This window comes from Ambystoma mexicanum, chromosome 1p, assembly GCF_040938575.1.
Source record: "Ambystoma mexicanum isolate Mex_15411 chromosome 1p, UKY_AmexF1_1, whole genome shotgun sequence".
NCBI classification, from domain to species: domain Eukaryota; kingdom Metazoa; phylum Chordata; class Amphibia; order Caudata; family Ambystomatidae; genus Ambystoma; species Ambystoma mexicanum.
The window spans coordinates 190,830,952-190,845,979 of NC_090921.1; the positions used below are offsets into that span (position 1 = coordinate 190,830,952).

General features: G+C 47.2%; 1 protein-coding gene across 14 annotated transcripts in view; it reads left to right on the top strand.

The window, feature by feature from the left end:
- The window catches only part of CHD3 (chromodomain helicase DNA binding protein 3), a 2,755,261-nt gene that overhangs the window by 1,985,378 nt on the left and 754,855 nt on the right, over positions 1-15,028 (top strand). For all 14 annotated transcript variants that reach the window (XM_069646310.1, XM_069646296.1, XM_069646309.1 and 11 more), the window contains 3 exons: positions 12,161-12,294; positions 13,712-13,856; positions 14,388-14,553. In XM_069646310.1, the coding sequence (XP_069502411.1) occupies positions 12,161-12,294; positions 13,712-13,856; positions 14,388-14,553 (445 nt within the window). The remainder of the gene's footprint in view (positions 1-12,160; positions 12,295-13,711; positions 13,857-14,387; positions 14,554-15,028) is intronic.

Here is a 15,028-nt window from a genome sequence, read left to right on the forward strand (position 1 = left end):
CGCCAGCCGACTCCCGAATTGACTATAAGGTAGAAATTCCGGCCAACCACTGCAGCAGTTGGGCGGGCTGTCGAGGTACTCTTGATCATGTAGTGGTGGCGGCCATGTTAGGAAAGTATATGGCCCCAGGTTTATAAATAGCCAACACTGGGCTATGGAGGTGCTTGAAAGTGCTTGCTGCTATATTCACCTGGGCAGCAGAGCCCACATTTGATGTTACAACAGACCTGCTGCACTCTTCTGGTGATGGATCAATCAAAGATTTGGATCAACCAAAACCTTAAACAACCTAGGCCCAGCTTACTCCTCCTTCCTTATAAAGGACTCCATTATTAAAGTTTCAGACAAAGTTAAGACACTCAGAATTTATTTACAATCCTCATTAGGAGCGGAGGCTCAAATTTCATACCTCAAGCGGAACTGCCAATACTATCGAAGGCTTCTATACCGCATTACGCCTCTACTAAAACAAAATAGCACCACAATAGCTAGAGCCACCATTCTGTCACGACTCGACTACGGAAATGTCCTGCTCCTGGGAGCCAGTAGCATATGTATCAAACACTGTCAAATAATATAAAACAATGCAGTTCGTTCCATCTCAGGCAAATCCAGATCAGACCACATAACAAGTGACAGAAAAGATCTGCATTGGTTAGCAATGAAAGAACGTATCATTTTCAAATCCTTGACACTGGTCCATCGTTGCTTATACAGAACAGCCCCGGCCTATCTTAAGTAGGAATTCAAATGGTATGAACCAAGCCGTAGCCTTAGATCTGAAAAGCAAGGACTGCTCGAGCCAGGCCCTCTTAGAATAAAATCTATGGGCTTAGGCAGAGCGTTCTCTACCAAAGCAATATTAAACTGGAATGAGCTACCTCGCCATCTTAGACTTGAAAGCAATTTTCAAACGTTCAGAAAACAACTCAAAATCACTCTTTAGATAACCTCCGAACTATGCCATATTAATGCATACTCCGACACTGCTGTCATTCCTCTTCTTTTTTGTTGTCCTGTGATTCATTCTGTCCACGTTTCAATGTCGCGCCCTGATGCTTGTGAGCTTCGGCGCGTTACAAATATATAAAATAAAAAAATAAAATATGGAGTGCGATCGGCATTGCGATGAATACACATTGGCAAATATCAAATCAAGCATATGAAGCCCAAGGAGGGCTGTGCCTAAAGGGCCATGGAGTTGGACGTGTCTTCCGAGCTGCTCCTGACGATCCGACATGATCCTGCGTGGAAATAAGCCAAAAAGACATGATCGTGCTCAGAAATACACTATTGGATGTGTAAAGGCGTGGGGCAAGTTCGAGGAAGAGCTGAGTCCTTGATGGCTACAGGAGGATTGGCAAGATCAACTGGAAGTTTGTAGCCACGGAGCGTCACTCGATACAAAATGGCTGGCGTGTTAGAACAAAGGAAGCTGAAGCAAGCCCAGTAAACCCACGGCGGACGAAGGCTGGCAGACGGCGCACAGCGCGTGGAATAAGAGGCGGACGACAGCTGCGTCTGAGAAAACTGCATGCGGAATACAGAAGCAGTGAGATACATTGTTATGCTGCACGCCTAGCATCGAAGAGTCGCGGGCAGCTCATGCGAACGGGGCGAATAGCTGAGGGGCTTCGCTCGGCTACCCAGCGAGGGGGACCCTTGAGAGCTTTGAAGGAGGAGCGGACCGCAGCACAGTTCATACGCTCCCCAAGACGTGCGTGAGCTGCAACAGGATAGCAGTAGGGGCCCCCGGGAAGCACATCAAGAGGAGACAGGGGCCACAGATTGAGAGGGCGCACACATGAGGATGCTGGCCTGCACATGGTAATTATATAGCAAGACATTCATTGTTGCGCTGCACGTCCCAATACCAGTGGCTAATGTGAGATGCACAACCTCTAAGGAAGCGCAGGAAAACGGGAAGCTTCCAGAAGGATCCAATGGTGGCGGAAGGCCACGGGCCCACGAACACCATCGGAAGAAGGGGCGCACAGTGCCTGGAATAAGAACTGCAGGACATAACCAAAGGCTGGTGGGCAGCATCAGGGCCTGGGAGCTGGCACAGAAGCAACCAGCAAGCACGGCATGATGGAGGCACGCAAGAGTGGCCCGTGACTGACATCGAGTGTAAAAAGACACTGGCTACCCTCGAGAACAAGCGGTGTGGCCCCCACAAAGCGGAATGGGACAAGGCGTAAGAACCATATAGGCCAGGCAGTGCCACAGTAAGCTGCAACCACGCAGAAGGAGGAACGGGGAAGCAGGACTCGCACGCCACATAAATGTTGGACCCTGGTATATAGGCAGGTCTGCACAATGTCAGTGAGAGGAGGCAAGACCAAGGGCAAGCAATCCACAATAGACATTTTTGACAGGACGCAACAGACCCCCACCACCCCGGCACAGGGTGCGGCAGCCGTGCCTGTGCAAGTATCCCCGGCAAGAGATGATCACCTGATCCTAACAGCTATCACAGAGTTAAACGCCTCGTGGGGAACAGCGATGGCAGACCCAAGAACCGCTCTGGAAACCAGAATAGATGCAGTGGGTATAGAGGTCAACCTCCTGCTGCAACAAGATGTGAGAGCACTGGCGGAAAGAACAAGCAGCCTAGAGACTGCGGTGAAAACCAATACAGGCACAAGCAATGCAAAGGAAGTCCACATACTGAAGCAACAGGTGGCCAACCTGGAGAACCGAGCAGAGGAGGCTGAGGGGAGAGCGAAACGTAACAACATACGTGTGGTCGGCCTGCCGGAGGGGGAAGAAGGCCAAGACCTCACGGACTATGTGGACTGCACTTGTGGTGGAAGGAGCGGGACCCTACATGCCATGGGGGATCTTAAAATAATTACTTGGAACGTCAGAGGGCTCAATAGCTATCTAAAGAGGAATAAGGTCATGCTGTATCTACGCAGACAGAAAATAGATATAGCCCTGCTGCAGGAGACTCACCTTACGCAGGATAAGATGGAGATGATCCGGAAGAAATGGAGGGGGACCGTAGTAGGTGCATCATATTTGGCCCATGCTAGGGGGGTGATCATCTGGGTGGCGCTGCATGTCCCGTTTCAGCTATTACAGTCCACAGTTGAGGCAGACGGGAGGATGGTCATAATGAGAGGGCTGGTGGAAAACAGGGAGATAAGCATATTAAACATGTACGCCCCGAACCAAAACACAGTGGCATATTTTAGAACTTTATGTAACAAACTCAGCACATGCTTGGGAGGGGTGGTGATCTGGGGAGGAGACTTTAATTGCGTGTTAAACCCCAAGGTAGATAGATCAGATGGTAAAATGGATAGACCCACCCCAGCCGCTAGAGCACTGCAGACACTGCTGGAGGATTTTGGGTTCGAGGATGTATGGAGGTCACACCGCCCCTGGGAGAGACAATATTCGCACTATTCAGCTCCACAAAATCTACATACTAGGTTGGATTATATGTTTGCTAAGCAGGAGTTAATGACTGAGAACGCAGACGGAATATAAAGCGAGGGTCCTCTCAGACCACTCGCCACTAATCTTGGGGTGGCAATATCGACCCCCGAGAGCGAAGATTCCGACTTGGTGCCTCAGAGCAGAGGTACTGAAAGACACCATTTTAATCATAAACTACTTTGAGATCAATACTGGCAGTGTAGAGACAGCGGGTATGCTTCTGGAGGCCTTTAAAGTGGTAATGAGGGGGGTAGCTATAGTGAAGTCCAAGGGCTGCAAGGTACGGAAATGGAGCTAGAAAGAGCGTTAAGTGGGGGAGGTGATACCAAGGAAGACAATGAAGTAATACTTAGGCTGCAGCAGAAATGTGCGGGACATTGGGAGAGACTGTGCAATCTTAACTATAAAAAGTATATAGAGAGAGACAGCATGCAGGGGGGGATAACACAGGGAGGGTCTTGGCATGGCTATACAAGAGTGAGAGCCCCAGGCCCCCAATCAGAACAATAACGACGGATGATGGGAGCATAGTGGACACCCAAGAAGGAGTTAACCAGGAATTTGCAGATTATTACAGACTCCTGTATGGAGATGATGAGGAAAGTGATTGTAAAGAAATTGCAGAAACACTGGAGGACATAGGATGCAGCAGATCAGCGCTGAAGAGCGAGAGGAGCTGGACGCTCCGATTACTTTAGAGGAATTGGAAGAGGTAGTGAGGCAGTTGCCCACCAGCAAGACCCCGGGAACCGGACTCCCAAGCGAATTTTATAAAACATATAAGAATGAGGTGCTCCCCCTGCTTTTAGAGATGCTGAATGAAGCATACAAAGTGGGAAGGCTACCAGAGTCCCTCAGAGAAGCGATAATCATACCGCTTCCCAAACCTAATAAGCCTGGTCACAACTGCGGCTCATACAGACCCCTATCATTGCTAAATCAGGACAGTAAAATATTGACAGCTGTCTTGGCAAACAGAATGAGGAGGGTTATTGGTAAACTAATACATCCCAACCAGACTGGCTATGTCCCAAACAGGAACATATCCAACAATCTTAGGCGACTCCATCGAGTGGTTGAGCACGCAAATGAGGACGAATGTGAATTGGCAATTGTATTTTTAGACGCAATAAAGGCCCTTGACTCAGTCAAATGGCCGTGGCTGATGGCGGCCCTGGCTGGTTATGGGATAGGGCCTGGGTATCTTCAGTGGGCTAAAATGTTATATAGCGCGCCTCTGACCAGAGTTAAAACAGGAGCAGTGATATCAGAGAGGTGGCAACTTCATAGAGGCACTAGGCAGGGATGCCCGTGGTCTTCTATGCTGTATATTCTAGCCCTTGAACCCCAGGCGATATACCTGAGGCAACAGTACGACACGATGGGCATCGCCGTAGGAGGGGAACCGCATTTAATCTATTTTTATGTGGATGATATGTTGTTGTATTTACGGCACCCGGACGAAGAAAACCTCCAGTACATTCTGCAAGTCATGGAGAGATATGCAAGGCTGTCTGGTATAGCCGTGAACCCCCAAAAATCCAGTATATTTCCACTGGGCAGGTACAAAGGGATCCCGTTAGAACAGCTACCGGTGCTACAGATACCATGGGAGGTTAGAACGTTTCGATATCTTGGGATAGATATATACCATACGGTGGAAGAGGAACACCAGTATAATACAGAGGTAGCGATCAAGAAAATCAAAACTAGCATGATGTTCTGGGTGAAGCTACCCCTGGCGATGATGGGTTGAGGGGCAATGTTGAAAATGGTGGTCCTACCAAGACTCTTGCACTATTTGGGGAACATCCCATACCTGATAACAAGGCGGTTCTTTGCTAGGATAGATGGCATGTGCAGGGATTTCCTTTGGCATGGGACGAGGAATAGAGTGGCCCTTTGGAAGCTACAAAACTCACATGAGAAAGGGGGTATAAAACTGCCGAACTATGAAATTTATTACATAGCAAGCCATCTGCAATATGTAGCTAAATGGCTCTCTGAAGAGTCAACCTCAGAGTCCAGACTGTTCCGACAGGACTGTGCCCCATTCTTCCTAAAGCAAATGATGTGGCTGCCTAAGCCAGACATGGAAGGGCGCCCAAAGATGATGATACTTGGGTGGAAGATGTGGCGCAGGGCCTGCCAGTTAATGGAGAATCCACTCCCGTGTTCCCCGCAGGTGCCACTAGTGGCGTTGGCGGGTAAAGAAAAGCAACTAAGAATGATGATTAGGAAGCACTGGGAACCGGTGGGGATAGCAACAATGGGCAATATATGGCAGGAGGGGAATATAAGGGACTTTGAAGTGTTGGGGGAGGAAACCGGGGTTACACGCGGGCCAGTATATCACATACCATAGGGTGGTGCTGAGAATCAAGGAGACATGGTCTGAAGTAGTACTAGAAGATGACCCGGACATCACTATAGATACAATATATGACATATCAGAGGGGGGACATGAGATATCTAGAATATATGAGATGATGATGTCCAAAGTGGGGAAGGAAGTGGCACAACTGAGACAGGACTGGGAAGAGGAAGTGGGAGCCCCAATGAGTGATGGGATATGGGAACTAGCCCAATGGTACCACAAAAAAGTGTCAAGAAATGCAAGACTACAACAGATACAATTATATAGAACCCATAGGGCGTATATGACACCCCAGAGAATAGCCAAATTCAAAAACGCAGGACGACAAGCATGTCCCAAATGTGATGAGGAAAATGCCGGAATGGTGCATATGTTCTGGTCATGCCCAGTCATTGAGCGATTTTGGGGTGAAGTGGCACATAGGCTAGCAGAAAAAGGAATTAAGATTGTGGTGGACACGGTGTGGGCCTGCTTGATAGGAGGGTTTCCTTGACCACGTAAACTGAAGCATGTAAGTAAACTAAAAGACCTAGCGTATGCACTTGCAAAGAGGAGAATTGCTATGGGGTAGAAGGCATGCCATAGATCACGAATAGAAGTATGGTGGAAAGATCTACAGAAATGGGCTGAAGCAGAAACTGCAGTATTGCAGTATGGCAAGATGCAAGTAATGTCGGGGGGAGGAGGAGGCTGAGACCCTGATAGCCTGGAAAAAACTAATAGCAGAGTTATTAGGGCTAATGCGAGACCCAACGGAAACCATGGAAGAGGAATCCCTACTACAAGGCGCAGAAATAGAACACGAAAGGGAGTATGCTAGAAAAGGGGGGAGGGAAGGGGAGAAGCAGTGGACATGATGAAGCAATGTATATTTAAAATGTCACTATATGCACTGCAAGTTTGGTTTGTATTGTTTGTTGAAATAAAATTAATAAAATTATTTAAAAAATAAAAAGCATATGCAGCCCAACAGGGATTTACTTTAGCGTTGCTGCATCTCGTTGTTGGTCCGCCTCATGGTCCTACTCATGGGAGGAAGTGAAGCCTGCGACCTCGGGCATGAGCAAGTGCTTTAGAAGAACTCTTGAATTAAAAAATAGCACCTTTACGGAAACCATGATGGTGAAAAGCTTCATCCTCCAAGCATTCCTCCTTTGTTGTTGTTTTGTTTCTATAGCGCCCATACACAGGCAAGTGTTTCAAAACGCTTAAGGAGGGTGGGAAACATGGGGGAGGGTGAACAGTCGCTCAGAGCCCTTTAATTTCTGAGACGATAATAGTCTGCACATGCAGAGTAAGTGCGTAAAATAAATTTAACTGTTTGAGATACAGCAAATAGGCCTGACAGCGATTCTGCAGTTTTACCAGTGCAATTGAGGGTGAAGACCGGGAGAACAGACAGACTATCTTCAGGCACGGTGCGTAGATGGTCACAGGGAGGGTGAGGTCCAAGTGCACCCGGCTGGTGGAGACTGGAGTAAGTGCAGAGAGTGCCACTCTCTTGGATTATTTCTCAAGTGCAGGGAGTGTGGGTGGGGTGTAGGGCCCTGAGGCAAGTGCGAAAGAGGACTGGCGGGGGTGCCAGGGACCTGTGAGATTCTGAGGTACACCAGGCGGCTAGTCAGCAAGCTGAAGGAGGGAGAGGGGTAAAGAGCAGAAAACTAGCTTAGCAGGGTAGGGGGAGAGAGAAGGAAGAGGAAGGTCTTGGGAAGTTTCCGGAACTTAAGACTATCCGGCTCAAGACAGAGGGCAGCATGGAGGCTATTCCATCGGGAGGTACCTGCTGAACATAGGGATCTTCCTCCAAATCTCTGCTTGGAGAACCGGCTCACTCTGTTAGGTAGAATTCTCAAAAATGTGCTAATTCCGTCCACCTTAGAGACCCCCAGCAACTTTGCTGGATTTTGAGGACTTGATTATTTTACCTGGATAGAGTGAGACCCTTTTTTCCCCCCAATCTCCCATGTATTTTAATGTGATTTTTATGCACTGTTCCTTTTTGGTGATGGAGTCTAGCCAACTCCACAGGCATCATCTTTTACAATTGTGTCACAAAGCACCTTCAGTGCAGTGCCATAGGGAAGTCTTCAGATTTCCCAAGGTTTAAATACCTTCTCTGGGATCAACTACTGTTTCCCAGAGCAGTAAAGTGAAATTGGCTTTACTTCGCATTGTACTTGCTAGACCCAGCACACCCCATCTTAAAATAATCTTGGAGGGGTTACTTAGTTTCCCCTGTGTCTAAATGCTCATGTAACATTTTTTCAGTTACCCTTTCCTCAATTGACTGGCTGGTGGCAGTGGTTTCGTTTTGAACTACCTAGGTTTGCATTTACCGTGACCGTTCGCGGACCCGGTAACTTTAACCGCGGGCGCCATCTTTTTCTAAATGGTGTCCAGCCGTCCTTGCTAAAATGGTGCCCAGTCTTCTTTTTTCGCCAGGTCTTTGTCGAAAGGTCCTTCTAGAGAGTTTCTCTGTGCGCCATACCAGGTTTGGTCTCTTTTTTCATTTTGCCTTTGGCAGGGTTTCTGAGAGAAACGCGCCTTTGGCGCCCGAGTGTCTGGGTAGGCAGGAAGTGAGGGAGGTGCCCAAAACTCCCTGTGCTTAGCCTCCTAGGGGAACCAAATGCACTCTGTGGTGATTGGCTGGCTGACTGTCCAGCAAGGCCAGCCACCCTGCTAGGTGAGTGACAGCTAGGCTGGAATGAATAGGAGAGAACTGAATAAAAGGCCAGTCTTTTGGCTTGGAAGGCAGTTGACCACTGGACGACGGAACTGAAGAAGAGCTTGAAGAGGACGCCTGCTGCATCTCCTGGACCGTTGGTTTGCCCGGAGAAGCCCTGCTGCAGTGACTACTTGCCAAGTTCGCTGACCAAGCATGACCCCGCGCCCCCCCCCCCCCCCCCCCCCTCAGTCGAGTGCGGGGCCTCAGATGTGAGGAAAGTCCTCCTTGACAGCCAGGAACTGCGCTTATTGCTATTTGCTGCAGCGCAAGGAGCTGAAACGCTAAAACAGCCACTGAAAGTAAAGTTTGCCGATTGCCAGTTTTGACAGTACTGGTGTAGTGCAGGAGTCCCCCAACGTCCTCCCTCTTGTCCCCACGACTGAGGCCCAGGAACAGTGAGACCTGCAGATCTGCACAGGAACAGAAGTTTTCAGCTGCATCTTTTCTTCTTTACCAAGGTACTGTAAAACAAGTCTAAGAGAACTTACCTCTTACTGTGGAAGTGCTTGCAACTTCTGCAACCCACAAGTCTAATCATCTTGTGGCCGTACATTTGATTCTTCTTTTTATCAAAGACTGGATGAGTTGCAGAGGGCGCAGGGCAGAGGGGCAGTTGAGGAAGAGGCTGTTGCAATAGTCCAGCCTAGAGAGAACCAGGGCTCTGGAGACTGTGAGCCGCTGGGGGAAAGTGAGGAAAGGTAAAGTACCTCTGAGGAGGTGTAGCTGATAATTAGACTTTTTAGAGATGTCCGAAATGTGAGAGGAGAAGGAGAGAGTGGAGTAAAAAATGACCCCAAGGTTTCTTTCCTCACCGGTGGGTGCTGGCGCAGGGCCAACAGAGGCTGTCCAGAGTGAAAGTGGGAAAGCAGGAGCAGGGGTCCCAGTGCAAACGATCTCAGTCTTACTGGCGTTGAGGCAGAGGTTGTTTGCAGCACACCATGACTGATTAGCGAACATACAGTCAAATATGAGCGCGGAGGAGGGTGACGAGGAGGAGGTGGCTGAGGGTAGCCTGAAAGATAGTTGCGTGTCATCCGTGTAACACTGGAAGTTAGGGGTGAAGATGGCAATCGCACGTGCCAGGGCAGCCATATAGACGTTGAAGAACCAGGGGGATAGGTTAGATCCCTTGGGGACGCTACAGGTTGAGAGAGCTATAGTTGAGAGAAAGGCTCAGAGTTCCACCTGGGATGGGCGGTCGGATAGAAAGGAGGTTGACAACGCCAGAGCCTGACCTGTGATTCCCAGGGTGTCACAGAGATGTGCGATCAGGATGTTGTGGCGAACCGAGTCAAAGGCATAGGAGAGGTCAAGGAGAATGAGGACAGAGGGAGTGCAGGTCTTCACAGGTGTTTAGAAGAGCAGTTCTGTGCCTCTGGATGCTCTAAAGCCAGACTGATGGTCATGGGTGCAACCAATAGATTCAGTGTCGAGGGTCAGCTGAGAGATGGCCAACTTTTCCAGGAGTTTTCCCAGGAAAGGAATGATGGAGATAGGGCGTTAGTTTGCCGGAATGGAGGGGTCGGCAGAGGGTGCACAAGGGAGTGCTTAAGGACAGTTGGGAAAACTCCAGTGAAAAACGAGAGATTGCAGAGATCAGCCAAGGCTGGGGCGAGGGAGTCAATATTGTCTTTAATGGTTTTTGAGGGGCAGGGGTCCACCTGTTTGGCTGAAGCCTTCATAGATAGGACTTGTCTGGTGACCTCATCGGGTGTGACGGGTGAGAGAGAAGAGAATGTAAGTGGAGAGGGGAGGGGCAAGGGAGGCTCTGGTGTTGGTGTATGCAGTGGTGTGGATGAGAGGGTGAAAAGGATGTCTTGGGTTTTTGTGGTGAGTGTGCAGCTAGGGCCGAGCAAAGGTCCTGGATGGTTGTGAAAGAAGAGGCTGCTGCAGAATTGGCCAGTTCCTTGCAGACTTTGAAAAGTTCAGCCGTGTGGTTTGATGCCGCGGAGATGCAGGCTTGAATAAAGACTCTTTTCTTGGAGCCAATGCAGAGTCGATATTGCCTTTGAAGTAGGCGGCAGGCCAGTTTGTCAGATGGTTCGCCCGACACATTCCATTTCCTCTCAGCTGCCCTACACTTGCGTTTAAGGGCAACAAGGTCAGAGTTGTACCAAGAGTTGCACTTTTTGGAAGGCTTCAGTCGGACCGTCATGACTGGGACAAGATTGTCAAGAGAGTTGGAGATGGAGCGATTGAGGTTAGCGAGGGCTGTGTCATGGTGGGAGTCAGCCGAAGGAATGGGTGGAGGAGAGTAGGTGGAGGCGAAGGCAGGCTTACAGTAAGGCTTAGGTCAGGTCTACAGTAAGGCAAAGGTGGTAACACAAGTATATCAACATGACCTAGGTGACACCATTGTACACATTGCGAGACAGGAGCCCTTGGTCTCAGCGGTTTACAACCTCTTGCTGGGGGTTAGGAAAGGGTACTCTGTTAATGGAGAAACAGACCCAAAATCTTGTCTCTCAATGGTGGTGAACGTGCAAGGCAGATTAAACCTTTAAATAGAACCGTGTGGGCGCCTATGAGGATGTATGAATCGAACATGTGCTGGATGTGTAGGCATACCGATGGGATGTTGGCACACATGGTTTGGGATTGTTTCAGAGTGAGAACATTCTGGAGTGAGGTGTGCACATTGATCAACTGGGTGTGGAGACTGGGTATTGCATTTGATTTTGAAACCATGATACTGGGGGATGACATTCTCATAGACGAGTTATCCAGTCCGGAGAAGAAGTGCATGTTCAGAGAAGCTGCAATGGTGAAAATGTTGATTCTGAGAGGTTGGAAATCTGTAAGGCATCCTTTAACGACAGACTGGATTAATGAACTCCGAAATCTATCTCTGCTTGAAAAGGTACTGTTTTCTCAGCTACATAAGTTTCATATCTATGAGAAGATTTGGGATAGTTTCAATGATTTAGACTTGTAAGCTGTATGTTAATTTTTCCAAGGTGTATACTGAGGTTTAAGACGGTATTATGGTGATATAGGTTTTTGTATTGTTTTCTGTAAATGTTTGTACATATATAATCCATTATGTGTGCCTCTACATGCTATCCTGTGAGCTATGACTCATGCTACATTGCTTACTTTCTATATGTGTTTAGTCCTGGACTTCAACTCCTGGTTTGGTGCTCTTTTGACAAGACATTGCTCAAATACCACTTTTGGCTTAATAGAGTTACTGCTGTCTTTCCTAGAAAAACTTCTGGACTGCTTGTCTTCTATCACCGGAATCTGAAGGAGGGGGGAACTGGGCATAAAAGGTTGCCCGTAACTTATTTTAGTAACTCTATTAGTAGTCGGTCATCTTTTTTTCAGATGACCCAACCAGCATAGCTCATTCATTCTGTCTTAGAAACCTTTGCAGCGAGAGTGAAACTGGTGAATGGAAGCCAGTTGATTGTGTAGGGAGATGGGTAGAGCAGTGCAAGGGCAGTACTTCACTTGCACAACAGGTATTCTTTTTCTCCTGCTTTGCATGAAAATCTCCATTCTTGGTACTTGATGTGCAGACAGCCGGGGAGTCTGCAGGAAAGGGAATATGAACTGCCAGTACAAGAATCAGTAAAGTGAGTAACTTGTAATACTGTTTTCACCATCAGGTTCTGGGGTTCAACACCCGTCAGCGCAAAGCCTTCCTCAATGCTGTCATGAGGTGGGGAATGCCTCCACAAGATGCCTTTTCTTCGCATTGGCTGGTGCGTGATCTGCGTGGCAAAACCGAGAAAGAATTCAAGTGGGTTTTTTCAGGATACATATTTGCTTTACCTTTTACGATTAATAATAACGGTCCCCATGATGTATGTAGAAAGATGAATGGTAGGTTTCATGAAAAATGTATTGGAACTTGTTGAAAGATTGAATGTTGTGTCGATATCTTGAATTCTGTGTAAGAGAAGGGAGCTGTGAAGGACATTAGCAAATACAATACCACCAAGCCAACTTCTGTTTTTGCATTTAATGTTTTCTGCATCATGTAATAGGTACTACCTTCTTGAAATATAGGTGCCATGCTACAGAATATTCATAAGCCTACAGCTACAATCCTTTTTCCTTTATCTTTGAATTTGTCACCTTTCAGGTAGCTTATTATATTTAAAGGTTAAGCACAAGCTGCCATATGTCCTAAATATCATATCTGAATTTTAGGTTCTTAATGAGATTGTTGCTGCTCCCCTTTTTTGTTGTGTGTACACTTTGCTGCCAAGTGATGATGCTTTTACTCATTTGAACTGCCTGTTGAGTTTTTTGTTGTCTGATTTCCTGGTGGGGGCAAATAAGACATTCCACCCTCCCTCATGCAGACAGACATTATCCTGTTTCACAGGGCTATGAACAGCTAACGCAGGGAGTATAAAGCATGACTCTTATGCTGCTGTGCACAGCACAATGGCTTTGCAGTGAGAGATTCTTCATCAAACTACTCAGTTGGCAGGTTAGGATGAAATGGCATATCTGATGGCAGCTGCTGTGATTTGAACATTCATTGGATGTTGTTTTGCTGAAGCAAACTGTGGAGGAAGGTGACCAGTTAACACCCAACATATTTTTACCTTTACAAATTCCCTTGACTAGTTCTGAATTGAGTTCTGAAGGAATTGTGTGTGACTGTTGGCTTTTGTGATTTAGCATCTAGCACTGACCAAAGTACTGATGTCAAAGCTGTATGTCTATGATCTAGCAATGCTGGCTTAGCTCTGCATGCAGGTACTGGAGCAGTCTTGTGCTTTTGTGTGATTTTAGAGGGCGACTGCTGCTATCGGCTGTTCATAGGCTGATCCCAGAAGTGTCTAATGAGTGTGACTTTTTATTTGGAAGAGGAGGTAGGATTTAGGGTAGCTCGAGCTGACCCAATTATAAACTGGGATACTGGAAGTTTCTTTAAATTTACATGTTCAGTTAGAGACATTATGCTCGTTGTCGGAGTGTTGCTGCATAAATGATAAAGTAAAGCTGAGCTCTCATCTGTTTCTGAACGATGAGACTTTTTTTGCAGTCTAAAAAACCTGTCTATTATCTTGAATTATTTTGTAGTTTGGCTTGTAATGACCTAGACATCTCATGGGTCCTTGGCAAGTGATTTGCCAAAGATTCCTGGTTATGATCGAAGAAACTTTAGTTTGTCTAATGTGGGATGTTTTCTTTGCACACAGGGCCTATGTATCGCTCTTTATGAGACATCTGTGTGAACCTGGGGCCGATGGCTCAGAGACATTTGCAGATGGAGTTCCACGAGAGGGGCTGTCCAGGCAGCAGGTGCTGACTCGCATTGGGGTCATGTCTCTTGTGAAAAAAAAGGTATGGGTTTCCACCTCTTATTCGAGTTATACAAACTAATGTGTTGGCAACAGTGCCCCATATGACGCGGGGGGGGGTGAAGAGATCAGTATGACATGCATCATTTAACTCTCTACCCTTATCTAAACAGATGGGGTTTGAGCCGCATTAGATTCTCTTAAGCTAGGTAGTACTGAATATACATATACATGTACGTTGTATTTGTTATAGTAAACTGATCATTCACTCCTGATGCAGATGTTTGTAGATGGAATTCCAGTGAGATGGGATTGGAGGGTATCTGCACATTTGGTATATTGTTGACCATCTCGCTTTTGAGACAGGATGAAGAGCCTTAACAGAGGGTGTAAATGTTTCACAACATTCAACTGCTTAGCATATTCATCTACGCACAAAATGTGGAGCAATCAATTGATGTTCTTTCGCTTAAAGAATGAGCTCTTGCTAAATGTCTGGGAGCCAAGGGAAATGTCACTGATCTTGAATGTCGAAGGAAATATTGAAATGTTCTCTTCTGTTTTTATTGGACAGGTCCAGGAGTTTGAGCATGTCAATGGGAGATGGAGTATGCCAGAGCTCATGCCAGACCCTAGTGCAGACTCTAAGAAGTCCTCAAGAGCTTCATCACCTACAGTAAAAACATCAACTACGACCCCAGATCCAAGCTGCACCAACACGCCTTGCACCTCCAAGCCAGGTACAACTTATATGAATTGATAACAAACTTCACCAATACTGTAGGTAATCTAGCATGTCTCCCTCCCAGTTACAGATCCTCAGTGATATTAACTGAAGGTTCCAGCACAACTCGAACCCACATGCAGACTCATTAATATAGCCATAGTAGCCCTAGACCAAAAGATACATAATATAGAAAACTCTTCTGGTTTTGCCTTGTACATTTGAAGAAAAGCATGAACGTGAAGATTGCATGCCTCAGTGATGGGTCTGCCATGTGTGTGTGTGTGGGGAGAAGGGTGTTGTATCCTATCCCTTTTGTGTATGTGTGGAAAGGGGAGGTTTTGCATCCTGTGAATGAGTGCTGCTGGAATGTATGAGAGGCCTGCATTGAGATGACTGAAATGCTGATTGGTTTCCTGGGTGAATGCCAGAGTGAGTGTTCAGTGACACTGGGCCTCATTACAAGTCTGGCGGTAACCCTGCCGGTGCTA